At 39.3% G+C, this 19,040-nt stretch overlaps 1 protein-coding gene across 1 annotated transcript in view; it reads right to left on the bottom strand.

The window, feature by feature from the left end:
* Positions 1-5,258: 5,258 nt before the first annotated feature.
* PKP2 (plakophilin 2) overlaps positions 5,259-19,040 on the bottom strand; it is a 44,702-nt gene continuing 30,920 nt past the window's right edge. Inside the window, exons 7-13 of the mRNA XM_062590041.1 lie at positions 16,499-16,616; positions 14,877-15,038; positions 12,796-12,969; positions 12,017-12,170; positions 10,349-10,538; positions 9,276-9,363; positions 5,259-7,781 (exon numbers count right to left, since the gene is read on the bottom strand). Of these exons, the coding sequence (XP_062446025.1) occupies positions 7,713-7,781; positions 9,276-9,363; positions 10,349-10,538; positions 12,017-12,170; positions 12,796-12,969; positions 14,877-15,038; positions 16,499-16,616 (955 nt within the window). The 3' untranslated portion in view covers positions 5,259-7,712. The remainder of the gene's footprint in view (positions 7,782-9,275; positions 9,364-10,348; positions 10,539-12,016; positions 12,171-12,795; positions 12,970-14,876; positions 15,039-16,498; positions 16,617-19,040) is intronic.

Below are 19,040 nucleotides of genomic sequence, written 5' to 3'. Positions count from 1 at the left end.
TTTAAGCAATCCTTGCCAAAGTGTCCACTCTCCAGGCCATGCGTCTGCTTGCTCACCGGTCCTGATGTGTTCTCCCACAGGCGAAACAGTGCTTGGCCTGAAGCCCCCACACGGGTCCCTGCTGCGGTGTTGAGGCTGCTTGGCAGCCTGCCTGCGTGTTATAACAGCGGATGCTGGAAGGGAGCGAGCCTGGCATGTGGCATCTTGCTAGCAGCCTTCCCGAGACCATTGCTTTTGCATTGGCAGCAGAAAAAAAAAAAAAAAAAAAGAAAAAAGAAAAGAAAAGAAAAGAAAAAGGGGCTTACTCATGACCGTACATCTGTAAGAGTGCTCAGAGCTGTGCTTGAGGTGCTTCCCTGAGCTGGCGGCGTCTCTTGCTCTGCTGAAGAAGGGGATGGGGCTGGCAAAGCTCAGTGCTCCTGGTCTACCACCTACTAGCAAACAGCTTCTCCAAAAGGTACCCTGTGGTAGGGCTATAGGAGTCACACAGGTGGCACCTAGCTCTTCCCCGTGTGCTGGCTCCAGCCCAGACCTTGCCCTCCACTGCATGAGCCATGCCCAGCCTGGAAATCTCAAGTATGCTGATGACAGGCAGGGGAACATGGCCCCCTTGGGGCTGAGACCAGGAGAAGACTCATTTGCTTGGGGGAGGTTGTGGCCTAGGACATATGGGAAGGGTGCTGTGAGGACGCCAGTACCTGCTGCAGCACACGCATGGGTCTTTCACCCTGTCCAGCAGGCTTGGTGATAGGGCAGCTGGTATGCGCCTGCCATTTTGTTGTTGAAGTCACCAGATGAAACTTGAATGTCAACCAGCAAATGCTCTGCCAAAGGTGCTCCAGTGCTGTGCAATATTTTCTTTGCTCAGGCCACCTCATGTTCTCATGCATCTTTTTCTTCTTTTTTTCACTTTTAGTAATTTAACAATGGTTTTAACAAATGTATGCCTGTAGCCCCTGCAGTAGATGTAAGAGACATGAGGAGGTTGCCTGTAAAACCTAGACTTAAGTCTTTCAAATCTGCTAGAAACTTCTTCTTTTATTGGGTGGGCATATCGTGGACTACAGAATTCATTGATGTCCTCTATTTACTATTTAGTTATCTTACTATCCAACATAGCTTAATTATAATCCTAAGCAGAAATAATGTTGAACCTGTCTGTATTTCCTCATAACAATAGTAAATTACTAATCCCACTTCAAATAAAACCCCCTGGTAATACACATTGGCTTATTTGGAAGGCACAGCGCTGGTCAGCCTGCAGATGGTACTGTACAAAACGCTAACGACAGACCAGCACTGGTTTCACAAGGCCACAGTACGAGACCTCAGAAACCTGCAAGACAAAACTCCTCGAAAAAAGCCCAGCCCTAAACCCTGACAATACCAAATCCAGCTTCTCATTTTCTTTTCACATGGACGTGTTGGGCAAGGAGCCACGTTCAGCCCCGTCAGGGTTTGCAGTTTGCACTGGCAGATATATTATTGCTATCTAAAGTATGAATTAAGGTTCTCCAGGTTTTATTTGTTTTTAAGTTATGAAAGAATAACTTTAAAAAGTACAATTCGCTTGCTAATTGTAGAGTCTCCTTTTAATCAGCGTGTGGATCATCAGGCCTCTCTTCACAGCCTCCCTTTGTTTTAAAAATATCTTCTAATCTTCTTCCATGTGCTTCTCAATCAACACATGCTTACTAACATTATTTCAAGGCTCTACCTGGTGTAAGTTTAGAGCAGTTTTTTCCTAGTATCACAGAAGGAGCAACTTAAGCACCTTTATTTTCATTTTCAAAAAGAAACACAAAAATCTCAGCCTCCCAGGGTCTTAGGCATGAAAGCAGAACCTAGTTAACACGCCTAAACCCAGCGTGCCTGTGAACCGGGAGCTCCGCCAGCCGCCGAGGGCTGCCTATCCCTCCGCAGGGAGAAAGGTCGCCTCTGAAAGCCTCCTTTGTTCCCCGCTGCAGCATCCTGCGCGCGTTGCCTCGTTGCCTTGTTCTTAATCGCGGTGCAAACGCAGTGGTAACCACAGCATAAACCCACACCGGAGGGCTGTCTCCTCCCCCACCGAAAACACTTTTATCACACAGGAAAAGTTTTATGATGAAAAACGCATTTTCCTCCCTTATTCACAATTTCCTGATTTTTTGCTAACAGCATTTTTTTTTCCCCACAGAGTAGTTTTAATCTCTGCTACAAAGCATTCAGCCTGCATGCTGCACCCAAGGTTCTCCAGCCTTGAAGAGCTGTGTTGGTTTTAAACTCTTACACAGCTTTTAACTGGGCTATGCTTAGTGTTAGATGTTTGGAATTAAATCAGAGTACTCAGGTATCCCAAAGCACAGTGCGCTTTCCAGATAGAGTTCAGCATTAATATTGCAACATTTCTCGTTTATTTTGTTATTATTCCAAGTCAAATACAGCTATTCTGGCTGGAGCCATTGTTTTATGACCTTCACAGGCTTTGGAAAACTTTTGAACTTTCTGAAAGATATTGCTCTCTTAGATGCTAAGTTCACTCTAAAAAAAGCCCTTGTTAGTTTTCATTATTTTTCTGTGTTTGTCCAGTGGCTCAGGCGCTGCTATTTCAATTCCTAATGAACATCTGTAGGATGAAGGTACCTCCACGGCAGCCTTTTGGTGTCTTCTGCAGGTTGTGGGCTTCATTCTGAGCCCCAGGTCTTCAATGTCAGGGTACCAAGCTCCCCCCATTATCTAGGATCTCTGTAAATGTTTCTTTCAACTACAAGGAGATTTCAAGTGAGAAACATTAGCTATGGCTTTAATTTACCTGAAGTCAGCTCTTACCTCTCTCCAGTCCTGCCACTGTGCCCTTTGTCTATATAGTACCCACTATTTACTTGGCTCTTGTTTGAGGAATCGCCAGCCCTTCAGGGGCACCTCCTCTGATTCCTGTTTATTGAAGCGGCTTTTGGGGCTCCTGACCTGAGCTGAGAACCTGGTCTTTGATCTCATCTGGCATGATCCTGCCAGGTTCAGGTATCCTAAAACAAAACCGAGCCAGGTGGCTGCTCTAGGCAGCATGCTGCAGGCCTCACCTTCTCCCACCTCATCCTCTTGCTGGGGTGACGTTTTTTGCAGCCCCTGAAGACTCAAGAGGGCAAAGCAGTCCCTTCAGGTTTGACAGGGATGGGGTAGGAAGTCATTTCAGCCTTTTGGGGCTGAATGCACCACAGGCAATGTACACAGTAAGGTGTGAGGTGGGCATACATTTTTTAGGGATCACAGAACATCCCCAAACTTTATAATATTAAAAGACCTGAAATTTCTTATCTTGAGCTGGTAATCCTTCTACTATGTATAGTAATATCTTTTCCTCTCTGAACATGTGAAATGAGATAAACTGGGTCTATTAGCTTATCATATGCAAAATTATTAAACTATACAAAGTATGACTGGCGAGAAGAGGAAAACCTCACCCTACATACACTCTCTACTAAAACCCTCTTTTTCTCTTTGATATATTTGAGCAAATCTCCCTGTTGGCTTTTCACTGGGCAGATGCCATGCACCATCAAAACCAATATGCTACATATAGACTCACAAGGTCATGATAGCGTCAAGTTCTTCAGGCCATGTCCTTGGTGCACTGTGATGTTGAGCTAAAATTTGCATTTTCTCCAGTCTCATTTCTGCCATTATTTCCAAACCTTTGGCTCACTTTAGGTGGTGTGTTAAATTCATGTTATCCAGTCTTTCAGCTGGGTCTAGAGTATGAGTCAGGAATGTGAGCTGAGGTTTAATGCAGCAGCTATTAAAGTGGAAAAGAATGGAAGGCAGTTGCTGGAGTTGAAATCAGCAAATACCAATCTAATCACTCTGTACAGCTAGTATTTAATTCACACCGTGACTATGTTCACTTAGCTATCTCAAATGCAATCATTTGGCACCTGTTACAGAGAGGTTAAGTTCACAGTGATACAGGTTTATGGGTCCTAAGATGTCACCTCCCACTTGAAGTCAGAATACAGTTTCATGTGGCCAGCTCTGAAGACGAGCCTTTCCAGTTTGCAGATGACAGCAGAACAGCATATTCTTGGTACTGCTGAAGCCTGGGGAGGGGCATACCCCAAATTCCTACCTACCATAAGGAGCAGTGCAGTGGGGCACAGCTCAGCACAGGGGGATTTTCCTTGTGTCAGTCCCTGTGACTCATCCCTATCTGCCACTGTGAGGAGATAGCATGGGCTATCCTCAGTTCTGGGATGGCCGTGAAGTCATAATATTGGGCTCTTTGGCCCTGAAACCCAAAGACAGGAAAATATAATGCTTTTGGTGAGATGGAGCCTCAGAGCTAAGCACAGCAGCAAGCAAACAGGCAGCCCGAGATACATATAGTCTCTCAGCTTTAATGAGTTGCCTTTTGAGGATTTACTGCCAGGTTGAACAGCAGCATGGGAAAAGGCTGGAATTCTTGTTTCATGGCTCTTGGTGGTGCCATCTTATCCCACCTGCAGAGTTTTATATGGGCCCACAAGGGAGGGTTGAACCTTTCTTCATATAGAGCATGTTTCTACTCAAAAAAGCACCATAACCCAACCCCCATGTCTGTGCACAGTCTAATGCAGTATTTTTACATAGAGTTTAATTTTATATGGCTGGGGGGGGGAGGGAAAAGAAAGAGCACGAATATTTAGCAGCAATGGCATCAGAAAAAAAGGTTATTAAGAAAAAAGCGTTTCCACTAAAACAATCCAGTGAAAGGTAGCTCTATTTTGCTTCTAGTTAAGACACTGCCTTGGGTCAATTCCTGCTTCAGCCAAGAACTGCCAGATGCCACTGAATAGGTTTAACTTCTAGGTCTCAGATTTTCTATCAAAGAGGAAGTGGAGAGGTTTATTTCCCAACTCCAAGCCTATCGTGAGGATGATTATACTAATGTCTGAGAACCAATGTGGCGATGTGGCTCAACGAAACGTTTACTGGTAAAGATCAGTTCAAGACTAGTGGACAAAAAATGCCAGATGCTTCGATATTTCAGTAATACTGTACAGAGAGGGATGTAACATATCTTGTAAGTGCACAAGTTATTTGCAGGAGCACTCTGACACAATCAACCAGGAACATTACACAGCTTGCCCTTGGTAGAACTCTCCTGTTACAGAATAGTCTACATGTCTGTACCTGGATTTGATGTAAAGATGTCTTTATCCTTTTTATGGAAGGGAAAAGGCTTGAAAATGTTTGCTGCATCCCAGCAAGTAATTTCACTAGTAACAACAAAGACAAAAGACAGATTTTTTCCATTACAAAGAATGCTTTATTATTTCTCTCATTAACATTCTTGCTTTCTTTGGAGTCCTGCTGAAATGTTTTTGATCGCACACAAGTAGGAGATCAGCTGCAATAAGGTGTGGCCTTGTCTCTCATCTCAGTTTATAACCTTCCAATTGTTGGCAGGCCTGACATTCCTCTTTATGATTTTTGAACACTCTTGTGATTTTAAAGGGACACTAACAATAAAAACAGCCTCAAAAGTCAGCATCCTATTCTTAATTACATCTGACTGGTACTTAGGCATACTCAGTAGGACATCTAAAAACACCTGTCATTGGTCTCTCTCTCTCTCTCTCTCTTTTTTTTTAATAGACTGAGTTTCAGAGACCAATGTTTGAGTATTTCTAAAAGCCTCCTTCCTAATCTTTAGACCGCAGTTCTCTATTCCTGTGCTACTCTGTCATTGGGTTCACTCTTTATATACTAATTTTGCCTATCACTACTTTTTGGACAGTAAAAGTAGACTAATCCAGGTCTCCTGATATTTATTCATTTATGGTATATGCAGTGTTATTTGGGTTAACGCATTAGAAGAAAAGTTTAGAATGTTTGTTTTCAGTCACATTTTTTTTTTTTAAAAGAAACAAAACTAAACACTTTCCTCTACATGAGATGCTGTAAGTTCTCTCCCCCTGTGTTGTTTTTGGACCTGGAGTATTTTGAAAATGACCTCTAAAAGACAATAGTATTTTTACTGGAATGCATTTGATATGAGTTATTCAAAGCAAATGAAAAGCACTAACAAACATATGAAAATGATCTGTGATGGTAAAATAGAGTTGTTTGTTTAACTTTCCAGGACATGTTCTGTTCTGGATGCACTTATGTGACTTCCTGGGAAATCAATGAGAACTATGTGCATCTACAAGCAGAATTTAGCTCCCTGAAAACCAGAGATACATTTGGGCATGATGAAATTTCATAATCTGCTGGTGGTATATTTCTGGTGGGAGCTAAAACTTTGGTAAAGCATGTTAGAAGGAACAGGCCTGATTGTCTCCTCTTTGAGGTTCTTGCTCTAAGGAACGTATCCCTTTCTGGATAAGAACAGCTGTAAATAGCTCCTGTGCCAACAAATTGGAGTAGGGGTACAGTACAGTTTTGCAGGAAGGCTGGTAAACACATATTCCAAAATCTTGATCGTCAAGGATGTAGCTTAGCTCCCCTGACTTCATCAGCGTAGTGTCACATCATGTCAGCTCATAATCTAGCTTTACAGATTTATGTCCAGCAGGTTTAATGGACAAATTCATGGTTGATTTGTTGAGATAATTCTTACTTACAAAAGGTATCAGATGTGTGTTTTTGTGCTTTTCTTCTCTTCCTCTCCTAGGATCCACGAGAACAGTCTTCAGGTGCTTAGGAATTTGTCTCCTCCTGCTACCTATTCCCACACGTACAGACACGTTCCTTCAGCTATCACACTGCAGGTAATTGTTGTAGGGAGGATCATGATTTCAAGTATGAGAATATGGAAGCAGGATCAGATGAATTCCTTAGCAGTGATGATCCTAATCTTGTGTGTGAGTGTGTATCTATCTCCTCAACAATAAAGACAAGACTCCACTCCCTTTATCATACATAGATATCAACAGAATTATTTTGAAAATGCACGTTTCTTAGAATAATCACTGAATCACTAGCAACTACCTCTTCCACCAATTAACAAAGAATGATGGATTTAAGTTCAGCCAAAAGTGTCTGACAAGACGCTGGTTCTATTTAAAATCCTTTCTGGACAAAGTTATCAATTCCAACAGCCATGTGATGGAGGATGGGAGGAACAAGGCATGATAAGACCTATGTAAAATCTATCAGTTTTTTTGCAGTTGCTGAAGAAATTTCAAATCAAAGAGGCTTAAGAACCAGTGAGCACATGAACACAAGCAATACAAAAATAATCATTTAAAATTCCTTGGTGCTTTCATAATGCAGGTAGTGAAATAGCTTCTTGTGTATACTCACAAAGTCTGGAGATGCTTATTTAACATGTGTGAAGAAACAAAAAGGTGAAAAATTACTATGTCCTGAGCACTGCACTTGATGCTTACCCACTGTAGAATTCTATTTGTATAAAGCAGTGTAAAGAATTTGCTGCCAATTAGCATTTCAAACCTCTCTGCATAAATGTCTATTAGATTAAAGGCAGTCATGTGAAGCTCTTATTAGTGGTAAACCTCAGACATCCTGAAGAATCTGTCTTTGGTTATTCATACTGGTATATATAAGTGACAGCAATGTGATTCAGATTAAAAAGGTAGAACAGCTATCCTCTGGTCACTCAAGTCTCATATAAAATCAGCCTCTTTTTTCTGAGATACTTCCCGATTTGTAGTGGAAACACCAATTGTGTGAAGACAATTATATTAGTTGATGCATCACCTCATTCCTCTTCAGTGGTGTTATGATCAGACTCAGTCTTTTAGAGAGTTATAGGCTTTTGTCGTCCTGTTATTGATGAAATCTGTCTTCTTAAAGTCAGCCTTTGGAAAGAAAGAAAGAAAAGCATTCATGATCTCCAGTGACAATTCTGCAAGGGAAGGGAAGGTTCACCTGTCTAAAAGCTAGATAATCTAGCCACGTTAGGGGGCTAGGCAGGCTCGTTTGCAGTCAACAAAGACAGAATAACCATCTCCCAGAGTAGAAGATAGGTGAGATAGATGAAGATACGTACGACGAATCATTTTTTGAGGTGCTTAAATCTCTCTACTGACTGCAGGGAGCCTACTCTTCCAACTTAGTTCTGCCTCAGGATTGTATCAATCTCCTTTGATTAACTGATTTCTGTTCCTTGTTAGACTGACTTTGCAAAAATGACTAGACATTAGGAGGCCTGCAGTTTTCAATGCCCTGTTTGATATCTCTAAGGGACCTGATTTACAGAGTAACAGCAAGTAATCATCACTTCTTATTATATGCACACTCAAAGTAACACTGACTTCAGAAAATTCAGGCCATCAGGGTTACTGCAATACAGTAAAGTCAAGAATGTAGCTGCAAAAAATCTAGAGGCAATTACATTTAGTTAAAGGTTATTTGTTACAGCACTCTTATTCTTGAATACAGATTTCTGGGTTTTGGGCAGTATACTGAGTATGATGCAAGACTGTTAAAGGATACTACTCTAATAAGTTATTTTGGGCAAATTTCAACAAAAAATCTGTAGTTCTTACTCATTTTAAAATCTAGTATCCTTGAGATACATTTTTCCTTTTCTAAGAAACAAGCTGGCTAATAAACTTTAAAGGCTGGAGCTTGAAAAACGGAATAGTTTCAGTTTGTAGAGAATTTTAGATGATAGAAAGTTCTAAGCAGCATGAAAATATGGAATGAAACCAGTTTAAAATGCATAGTTCCACCCAAAGCATTAAACAGGCTTAAGTCACCCAAGCTGTGGGTTCAAAAAGCAGTGAAAGAACCTTGAAAGGAAAGAAATAATCTAGTTTGTTGGCCAATTTATGCTGGTCATTATTTGTTTGATTTTTACTCTAGCAGTTAACATTTGCCAACACCCTGGCTTTACCTTTTTGTTTGTATATAACTAACACCTGGCCTTAAAGACCATGCAAACAACAAGGAGAACAAAACTACTCTGATTTTAAAGCAAGAAGTTGCCTCGCCCTTCCTTTGCTTTTGCTGGCACCTTCCCCCGCGTCAATGGAGGATGGACACCTACTGTGCATCACTTCTCACTATCTTGACAGTTCTGGCTTGCAAGATCTGCTTTTTTTCACAAACTTTGCCAGTGCATATAAAAGAGAGAGGGAATAGAAGCACTGAGGAGCAGGAATTTAGTGCGTGTGTTATTTGTGGCAGGAATGTGCACAAGTAATAGAAACACCAGTAAGGAGACTATTTAAACTCCTATCACAGGTTGGCTCCTAACAATACAGAAATGCTGTGTCTCAGAGGACAAAGGAAAGGGTTCTCAAACTGAATGAACAGATCAAATGTCTTTGCAACAGCCCATATCTTACCTTTTTGTAAGCACTATGGAGATCAGTGTGTGACCACAAGGAGTAGAGGAGGAGGGAAGCAGCCCTGCTAGCTTTGTTGAGCGTGTTACTGCAATTTTATAAAAATTAAATGTTTAAAATCCCACTTCACAATCACAGTGCATGTGCAGACTTCAGCAAATGTAACTTCTTAGCATTCATTCTGTCTGTTCCTTCCTAGATGCTATTTTATTGCTCTTCAGGTATCCAAGCACATTTCACACTGTCCTGACTGCCAAATCTAATGCAAGAAACATATCTTCCTGATTTACTTATTCTCAAAAATTAGAGAAAAATGAAGTACTCTATAGCCTTCATCTTCAAGAGCTGTTCATATTCAGTTGAGTAAAACACACCTCAGCATAACAAGCATTCAGAAGCATCTTTCTAGCAGGTAAAATCTCTGTTGAGCTAAATAGGATTTATACTATTCAGGGCCTCACCAGGCTTCCTTTACTGATATGAATGTCCTCTTTAAGAAGGCTCTTTCATTTTGCAAAAGAGAAGAAGTCAAACAGAATAATTATTCATATTCAGAAAGCATTAAGTATTCTCCTTCATTAAATATTGGTTTCATTTGATTAAATATTAAAGGGTAATTAAAGAAAATTCAACATTACCTAAAACGCCAGTTTATAAATAGTTTTTAAGTATAGTTCTACCAATTCTATAAAACGCATCCCTTCACTTTACCGTTGGAGATTATCATGACTGTGTTACGAAGAACAGGAAATACAGAAACTTTTTTCAGGTAGATACGATCTGCTGATCAGCCACTCTATGAGTTTATAGATAACATAATGGTATCATCCTTTGAGGAGATATTTAAAATGTTGTAACATGGCCAATTTACCTATGGATGGAACAGTTGTTTTAAGAGATTTTTCTGTATGTGTAATTCTATTCACGGCATGATTACTTAAGCTGTCTACTCCTTTAAGATACAGTGTCTCCCTTGCCCCTCTACCCCAACCCCCCACCAGTGGAAGATATTGCAGTTTTCTTTTTTTCCCTAAGGAAAGAAGAGAGAGGGAAAGACTTCTCACACATCTTACCTGTCATACATGCTGATGGTAATAATCTTTGGTAGGCCATCAGTGTTCAGGAGAAGCCGTGCATTGTGCGAACTGCTCTGTGTCAAATTGTACAAGGTGTAGCAGATGGAAGCTGTGGTTTCATAAACAATATCAGACTCTGGGACAGAATCAGGAAGTATCGAGACCAAATCAGGCAAAACTTCTCTAGCTATAAGTTAAAAGAGGGACAAACAACTCCATTACTAAGAGGTGCGTTTTTATTTGAGTACCTACAAGACCTTAGTCCTGCCATTATCTTTTTTTTTCTTTCCATTGGTAAACTAGGTAAGACAATTTTCATAAAATCTGTATTTGACAGTATCTTAAAAATGTCAGTTCAGAACAAATGTTATTTTTTTTAGGTAAAACGGAAAAATTTTTGTTTTTTTTTCTTACCACTTTATTTGTAGAAATGTTTTTAAATTAGATTTGTCTCAATTTGATATCAAATGTTCATTTTGCTTTATGAATAGAGACATTTTCATCTAGGAAACATTCTACCCTTCCAAAAGTTTGGTGAAAATAAACCTTTGGCCACAATTACTTGGAGAATTTGACCCGAATCCACACGTTTTTACTCAACCAAACCCTTTGTTTTCCTAGAGAGACTTTACCAGAAAAACTGACCCTCAAGTTTTCTCTGTCATGGGTAAAATAAGGACACTGAGAACGTACAAGATGAAGAACTTTTCCCAGACCTTCAAGCTTTTTTTCTTTCCCATATTCTTTTATAGATTGTTTTTTTCCTGATGAAATGCTTACTTCTTCTTCTCAGGTCAATTCCTACTCTTTCTGAGGGATTCACCACTTGTAATTTTTAACACCACATGGATTATACCTTTGAAATCAGGCCAATGACATATTACAATATTTTCATCAATGGGGAATGTTTACTAAGGATTAAATGGTGCCCAGGAGACAATTCTGTAAAAAGTTCTGCAAGTTAATCTGTCACATGAAGCAGCTGTTTCCCTGTAATTCCCCCTCCTCCCTTCTGCAAGAACATAGAAAAGGACAACAAACGAACTGAATTCACTTTGTCTTATCAGTAGGAAAAATATTCAAATATATTTTAAATTGAAATAAAAATACTCAGAACAGAAATGGCTTCTGATGTGAAACTGATTACAAAATTTCAGAAATAAGGTTCTCCAAAAAGACTAAGCTATTTTCTCTATAGCATATTCTAGCTTCCTTTCTCAAAAAACTCTTGCAGGCCAACTGTGTAAGATGCAAGCTTCCAAAACTTTGTGTCTAAAAGAAAAAAAATACAATGTTTGTTAGAAAAACTACAGATGTTCTATGATTTCTCCCAAAGAAGTGCATAGCTATGGCAGCACAGAATTCAGCGTTCCTCATCTGTTCCCCTACTTTAAGCAGAAGAAAAATATTCTCCAAATCTGTGTGTATTTTACTTTCATTAAGTATTTTTTGAAAGTAACGTCAAATGGAAGTATCTGATAAGGTGCACACAGTCTAGGGAAAACTCTTATTTTCAACCTTGCATAAAGACTGCATATATCTGACCTAAAAATCTACTAAACCCATAAAACAAGGTTTTTGCTTGGTTCTTTTTTGAAGAAGGAAAGCTTAAGGTGAAGAGAGCAGCAAAATAAAGGTCGAGAGTCAATGTTAGCCTTTGCTTACCTATATCATTTTGTAGAGAGGCGTTGCGAGATAAGTTCCTGAGCAATGAGACTGCTGTTTTCCTGACCATCAAGTTGCTTACATGCAGCATATTTCGAATGTTCGGAAGGCCATTTGCCTTCCGAACTACAGTCTGGGCCACTGCAAATGGCATCTGTATAAGGCATACAACAATGATGTGTGTTTACCATGAATGTACAGCCTCATAAATAACTGCAGTAGGTTCTCCACATCATTTTAAAGAATGTTTAAAATAGTTTTCATCTAGAGCTACACATAAGTTGCAACTGGAAAGTAAAGTGATATAAACGAAACTTCAAGTCCCCTTTCTCCCATATGTCCTTTGGCCAGTTCCTCAGCCAAAACATGACAGAAGTGATCAGTTTCTTCACCATGACAATGACTCATGTTCGTGCCAAAGATTTTCTGTCCCCATGGACTTATTCAGGAATGATTATGTTTCACAAAAACACTTTTTCATTCTTCTACCATTTACTCATCCCTCCATTGTGCAATGAATTACGAAATTACACACATGGATATGTAGACACGTGGAGTAAGAAGTAACAGTCTGTATATTTGCCAAGCAAGGAATATCTGCAGTGCTGGCTATGACTTTCCTTTTCAGTATTCTTAGATTTCACTGACCATGTGTATGAGCCAGTGATTTCTCACCAGTTATCTGAGCTCAGTGTTGTCAGCATGTTGTACTGCAGTCCTTAACACCACGCATCTAAATTCAGAAAGAAGGGATAACAGATAGTAAAAAACTGACTTACTGGTCCAGTGCCAGCTGTGAGGTTCTGAAGCGCTCCCAGGGATGCTTCCTGGGTATAGTTTCTGGTACTCTTTGCTATTAAGGAAAGATATATCCTAATCAGTGTGGAATGCCAGAGAGATTCTACACCTCTGGGATTGCTCTTTTCCTCCGGCAGCGGGGTGTCCTGTTGCTTCTAAACATATAAACAGATCAAACCTTTAGAACCAGTGATCTTATACAGCTTAATGCATCACAATATAAATTAGCCATTCTGTAACTCTCTAGGTACAGAAGATTTTGTAACGCAGAATACAGATTAATTTCTTCGTGCAAACAAAAGTGAACAGGAAAGTAAGACAGAAATTTATCATCTTATTGTCACTCCTGTTTTAACAATCAGAGGGTCTAAAAAAACCTCAAATAAATTAAAAACTGATTTATGTTCTTTTTCTAAGATAAATATTTCTCTTTGTGGATTCATCACTCTTCCCTGTTAGCTGAATAGGGGACTGCAATTGAAAGTAAACAATACTAAAGTCCTATACTCATTTTTATAAGTTGGAATTATTGGTTAAAAAGTGCTCACCAACTATCTCAAGTTCTATTATCAAACATGTGAGTCAAAATACGGCAGTTAGACAATCAAGCTGCTTCACATCAGTATAGTCAGTAGGACAATCATGCCAGAATAAGAATTCTCACCTATGGGCTCATGTGAGAAAATGTTTCAGGATATGATGTTTTATGGAATGAAACATCAAATCAACAGAGTAATCAAATAAACAGAAATAGGGATGTACTTTTCAGGAGAGATTTTCCTGGTATTTAGTACCACATAGCCAAGAATGCTCACTTCTACAGTCTTGCTGTTGTTATACTGCCATGTGTTGAAGTAAGAATACATTTAGGGAAGGCTAGTAGATTATTGAGAGAAAACATTTTATCCTGCTCTTGTCTTGAAAAAGAATGCATCAGTCAAATAATCCCCAAAATGTACAGGCCTTTTTTGCCTTCTTAATATATCTCAGAAAATAGAGCACATTGATGTTAAAAAAAAAAAAAAAATGAGAATGCAATCTAAACAATTCCATGATGTTCTTGGCATCAAAAAACAAAATTTTATGGAATATCCATAGTACTATCTCAGTAAAAACAGAATGTTTGAGGAGTTACGGTATATTGTGCAATATGTTTAATATGCAGTAATTATATTCTGCCAAACTTTCACAGGCTAAGAACAGGTCTGATTTTGCTTCTCTTTTACTAACTAAAATCAACATTGTAGTGATTGATGACCACAACAAGATCAGTTTTGTGTTCACACTCATTCTGTAGCTTTTAAGCTCTTTACCAAATAATATGTAGATGAAAATAACAACTTTCGAAATTTAAATAATTATATTGATCATTCCATCTAAAAAGAGGAGATAAGTATGGAGGAAGCTGTTTCATCTCATTTCTCAGCTACTGACACTGGGGTCCAAGGCGAACAGACACAGAAACGAGCAGAAGGAGGAACAGACTACCAGCAAAGCTAATGGATGGGAATTGGGCATTTTTGCTTTTTTTTCCCTCCATCCTCCTCTCCTGACACCTGTTTTTCTCTCCAAGAGTCTCCAGTTACCAGAATACCTGAGATCTGCACCATATGGCATAAAAAAGAGTTCCTGAGATAGCCCAAAGGCCAGCAAGCCATGACAGTGGCAAGTCACCTTGTGATGGTTTCAGTGAAGTTCCATGTCACTGATTACTGATCAATACGGCACTTCCACAGCTACTATACATGATATATATACCACATTTTTTCACAAGATGCATCAATGGGGATGACACTGTGTGGCAGCACTCCTTAAAAACTGTGACTTACCTTAAAAACCTAGAAGCTGTGTATTACTATGTCACTTTCATTAGCAGCAGCTTCAACAGGTTAATGGGTATTAGGAAAGGTTGCTGACATATTCGCATTTTTGGGGGTGTAAGAGTGTCACACTACTAGATATATAACTAAGACAGAAGCAGCCTAATTATTAAATAGACTAATTCTCTGGATGTTGCTATAGCTCATTAACAAAATGAGATATAACTAAGTCCATGCCTTACCTCTTTCACTTTTCTGCTCCGTGTTCCAAAACAGCCTGGTGTTTTATCATTGGTAGAAATATTTCTTCTTTGCATATAGATACTTTGGGCATAGCTGTCAGGGAGCTCTAACTCTAGTTGGTAGGAAAGATTGTGAAGAATGCACACACAGTTCTCTGTGGCCTAAAATAACAGATGAATACAAATCTTTAAAGATCTTGCATGTGTTGAACGGACATGTATAGACATGGGAAGAACTTTCATTTTTGCATCCTAAGTAACTAACTGCAGAGCTTAAAGAAGAACTAGTCTTCAATCCACAAGATTACACTTAGACTAAGGAGTTAAACATGCCCTGAGATGTTCCTGAGCACTGAGCCAGCTGGCACAGAAGGGCTTGCATTCAGAGTGGGGTACATGCCTGTTGGAAATGGTCCTGGGACATCGTAATTCCCAAACTGTGCCTGGGAATTGTTTGGTCGAGTGTTATTTGGCACAGACCAGAAGTAGGCCAGGGAACATTTTAGAGCTTAAGAGGAAAGATGATCACGTACGCACCTAGTTATAGTGTCAGCAATAGGAAAGCTTTGTATCTTTCTGAAGGAGGAAATATTTTTCTGCGATAAAAGTGCTCTGATTTGATCTGCCCTTCTGAGGGCAGCCAAGGTCAGGTCTGTAGTTTCTGAGTGATGAATCTAGTGGCAAATAGTTATTACCAGTTCCTCCTTTTCTGAAAATGAAAAAGGATGAGTGGTTTTAACACAAAATGAAGCAGGGAGCTATTGGCACAAGTGTTATTTGTTGTGATTCTTCATGAAGCTAGTAATAGCACTGAATATAGACAGATGGAGAAACTCGAGTACCTAATCCTAGAAAAGAACTGTAAATGTACAGAATTACTGTTACACTGCACATGTTACAACAGGTAGGCTAGAAATGCTTCACAGGCTACAGTTAACTTTCTCCTAAGTGACTGCTAGTCTTCTCACCTAACTTCACCTAGCTAAAAGACAAGTCTCTAGTCTGAGCAATGTGTCCAGAGTTATCTGCAGTCAGTGAATAGAGGAAGGGATAATGTTAGGAACTGGCTTCTGGTAGCATCCATTTCTTCACATTATTGGTAGTTACTAGCTTGGCCAGAATACATGACTTCTGAACAAGTTAGCTAAAATGAATCCCATTCTACACGATGTAAACTCCTTAGTTAAACTGCCACCCAAAGAGATTTAGGTTCTTCATTTCCTAGAGGTATTTAGCACTAAAGATATAGGAAAATGTCCTGATTACATCTTTAAAGCTCTTATCTATTTAGCTTCCTTAGACAACTAAAAAGAGATACCAGCCTCTTTACTGTTACAGTATCTCTGAAAGCTGTGACTTTATATCACTTTTAAAAATGGGACAGAAGTTTCTAGCTCTCTCTGGTGATCCTGGAAATGTTATCCTAAAGCGAAAGTATGTTGTTCTTTTAGTCAGAAGGAAAAAGCTTCTTTCTGAACTTTCATCATTGATGGCAGGTCTAAAAGCTTTGGAAATAAACAAAGTTTCATTACAGCTGTTTCTGAATATTGGTTTCTAAACAACAACAAAAATGTTCTCTTAGTGATTCTCTCTGGGAAAAGACCTTTCATCTTGAAAAATACCTTGTCATTAGGCTCGTGATCTGCAATAGCTCCTTGAATATAATACACAAGAGAATCAATCAATCCGTCACATTCTCTCATTTTTTTCCTTCCTTCTGGGCCAGCAGAGCTCATGTTTCTGTGCAGGAAGGAATTAGTAAGAAAAGATTTAGTCACATATATTTCTTTGTGTCTTTTTAACAAAATTTTCACCTAAATCTTAAAGATACTGAAATTAAGGATGACCAATTCCTTTCTTTAGAGTGGATAATGTAAGGTAAGATGAACCTCCGTTAAGCAAAATTCCACTTTAGAGTACTCCCAGACAGTAACAAATACTCCAGAAAAAAAAATTGTATTTGGATGGGTAAAATAAGACCTGACTCAAACATTTACTTCAAAATTGAATGAATCCTTTTTGAACAAGTGAGTCCTTTTTTCCCATTATTTCATTTTTAGCTACCTTTTTTATATTTGGAATAGTTGCTATATCAAAATATCAGAGGAAAAATACCTATAAAGATTTCCATGCACACGAATCTCCTTTAGTATTAACCTAAACCAAATCAACTCTTGATCTAATTTCACTCATCCACAGACACATTCTGAGATGTTCAGCAGTATTTGTAGATTAGCTGTAAAACTCTGGAAAATGGTGAAGGGCTTTCTATAACCTAATCTCACCCTTCTGTTTCAAAACTAACCACAAAATAAACCCATCTTTTCTCACTTGATAATAAGTGAATAGCTACAGGGCCAAACTCATGTGGTAACACTTTGGAAAATGCTCAAAAGCAGAGCTAACGGGAATGAGGGAGTGGGAAGGCAGCCTGTTCTGCACATGACAGCAGCAGTCCTGTCCCACCTCCAAGTGGAAGGCTGAGGCGACGACTTGCAATGCAGTGGCTGCAGCAAGCTTTGCCAAAGGAGCAGCACGAGAATACCAAAGATTTTTGCCTTGGCCAGCTGGGAAGATTCCCTTAACTATTTTCCCCTCCTCTGCCTCACTGCTCGAAGGATAGACCAAAAGGTGGCCAAGCACTTTTCCTTGCTTAGTTTGCTCTTTTGTCGTTCTCCCTCACAGTCTTGCAGTGACCAGTAAGCCTGTTACCTCATGGGCTATAAATGCTGGCTTCCCCCAGCCTTGCAGAAAGAGATGCTTGAGAGATGAAGATGGGAATGTCTTCTGTACTGTTTCTCATGAACACCAACTGACTTTGCCACACTTATTCGCACTTCTCTGTTGAGATACAGAGCATTTCTAACAGTGAATGTCTTCCCTATTCCACAGAATGCTCTCTCAATGAAAGGCCGTCAAGCTCTGAAGGCAGTTCTCTAGAGGTTTTCGCAGCCTGACAAGTAGGAAATGTGTTAGGACCAAGAAAAGAAAGAATGTGGCCAGAATATACTGTGCAGTGTCGATTCTCAGCTTCCCAGGAGGCAGGCATCTAAGCAGGAAAAAGCTGATGACACCAGAAAACGCGCACAGCCTGGGACCGGGAAATGCCAGCACAGTTGCCTTCTGCTGTTCTACCATAGGGACTCTGATGCTGCTGTACATGCTTTTTGCTCTCTTCCAGATCAAAAGGAAGCCACTGTTTGCCCTGCTTTCAAGTAATATTTTGTATGTTTTGTGGTAAGTGGAACACAACTTTAAAATGAATTATGAAAGTGATTTAAAAGCTCTTAAGAAGCCAAACACATACTTCCAGCTTGAAGTTTGGATATAAAAAAGCTACTGATTATCAGGGAAGTAACGTTTACAATTTTGATGTATGATTATTTTCACAATGGAATGAGCTCTAAATTATGGAATGCTGGAATTGCACATCTAGGCCTCATTGTTTAGGACTCCAGCAGTTCTGCTGTCCAGAAGACTGCATGCTGTATCACATTTTGGATTGTTCATTTTGGATTGTTTGCAATGATATTAAATACAGTCCAATATAAGAATCCATCTCAAACAAAGAAGGAAATGTTCCTCTAGAAATTTGCAGGGTGTTTATTTAACATGCTCATGGCATGGAGTGGAAATTACAATGTTTTAAAATTTCATAAATGACAAAGTTGGTAAGATACAGCTTTCAACTCTCCTGTGGTTTATGATTGTAAAATTCATGTAGTATCTTATAAACTGCCAGTGCAGTTCCTCTGCGTCTCCCCTGGCGAAATACATTACAATTACAGATTTATTTTAGGTCATGCTGTTACTAATGGTCCCTATTTATGAGTTCAGTATTTTGCTCATGGATTTATATATAATAGAATTAATATTATGGTTTCTCAACATCTCCTATGATAGGCATCACTTTGGAATTTAATTTTACCTATATACGACACATTTGAGAGATGTCATCCTTTTACCAGTTTATGGTTATGCTGGCAGAAATGTACATGTTACAGCCTTTGCAGTGCATAGTAAAAATAGTTTCTGAGGGACAGAGACTAAAAATACCATTAAAAGATAAGTGTGGAATTTCTCTCATGAGAGACACTTTGGCTGATGCAGTATTTCATTTTCTCATAGTAAGTTACTTTAAAAATCACTGAACTTTTGACAATG

Source organism: Rhea pennata, chromosome 1 (assembly GCF_028389875.1).
Source record: "Rhea pennata isolate bPtePen1 chromosome 1, bPtePen1.pri, whole genome shotgun sequence".
Lineage (NCBI taxonomy): Eukaryota > Metazoa > Chordata > Aves > Rheiformes > Rheidae > Rhea > Rhea pennata.
The sequence above is the reverse complement of the archived record's forward strand: the minus strand, read 5'-3'. Positions and strand labels throughout refer to the sequence as shown.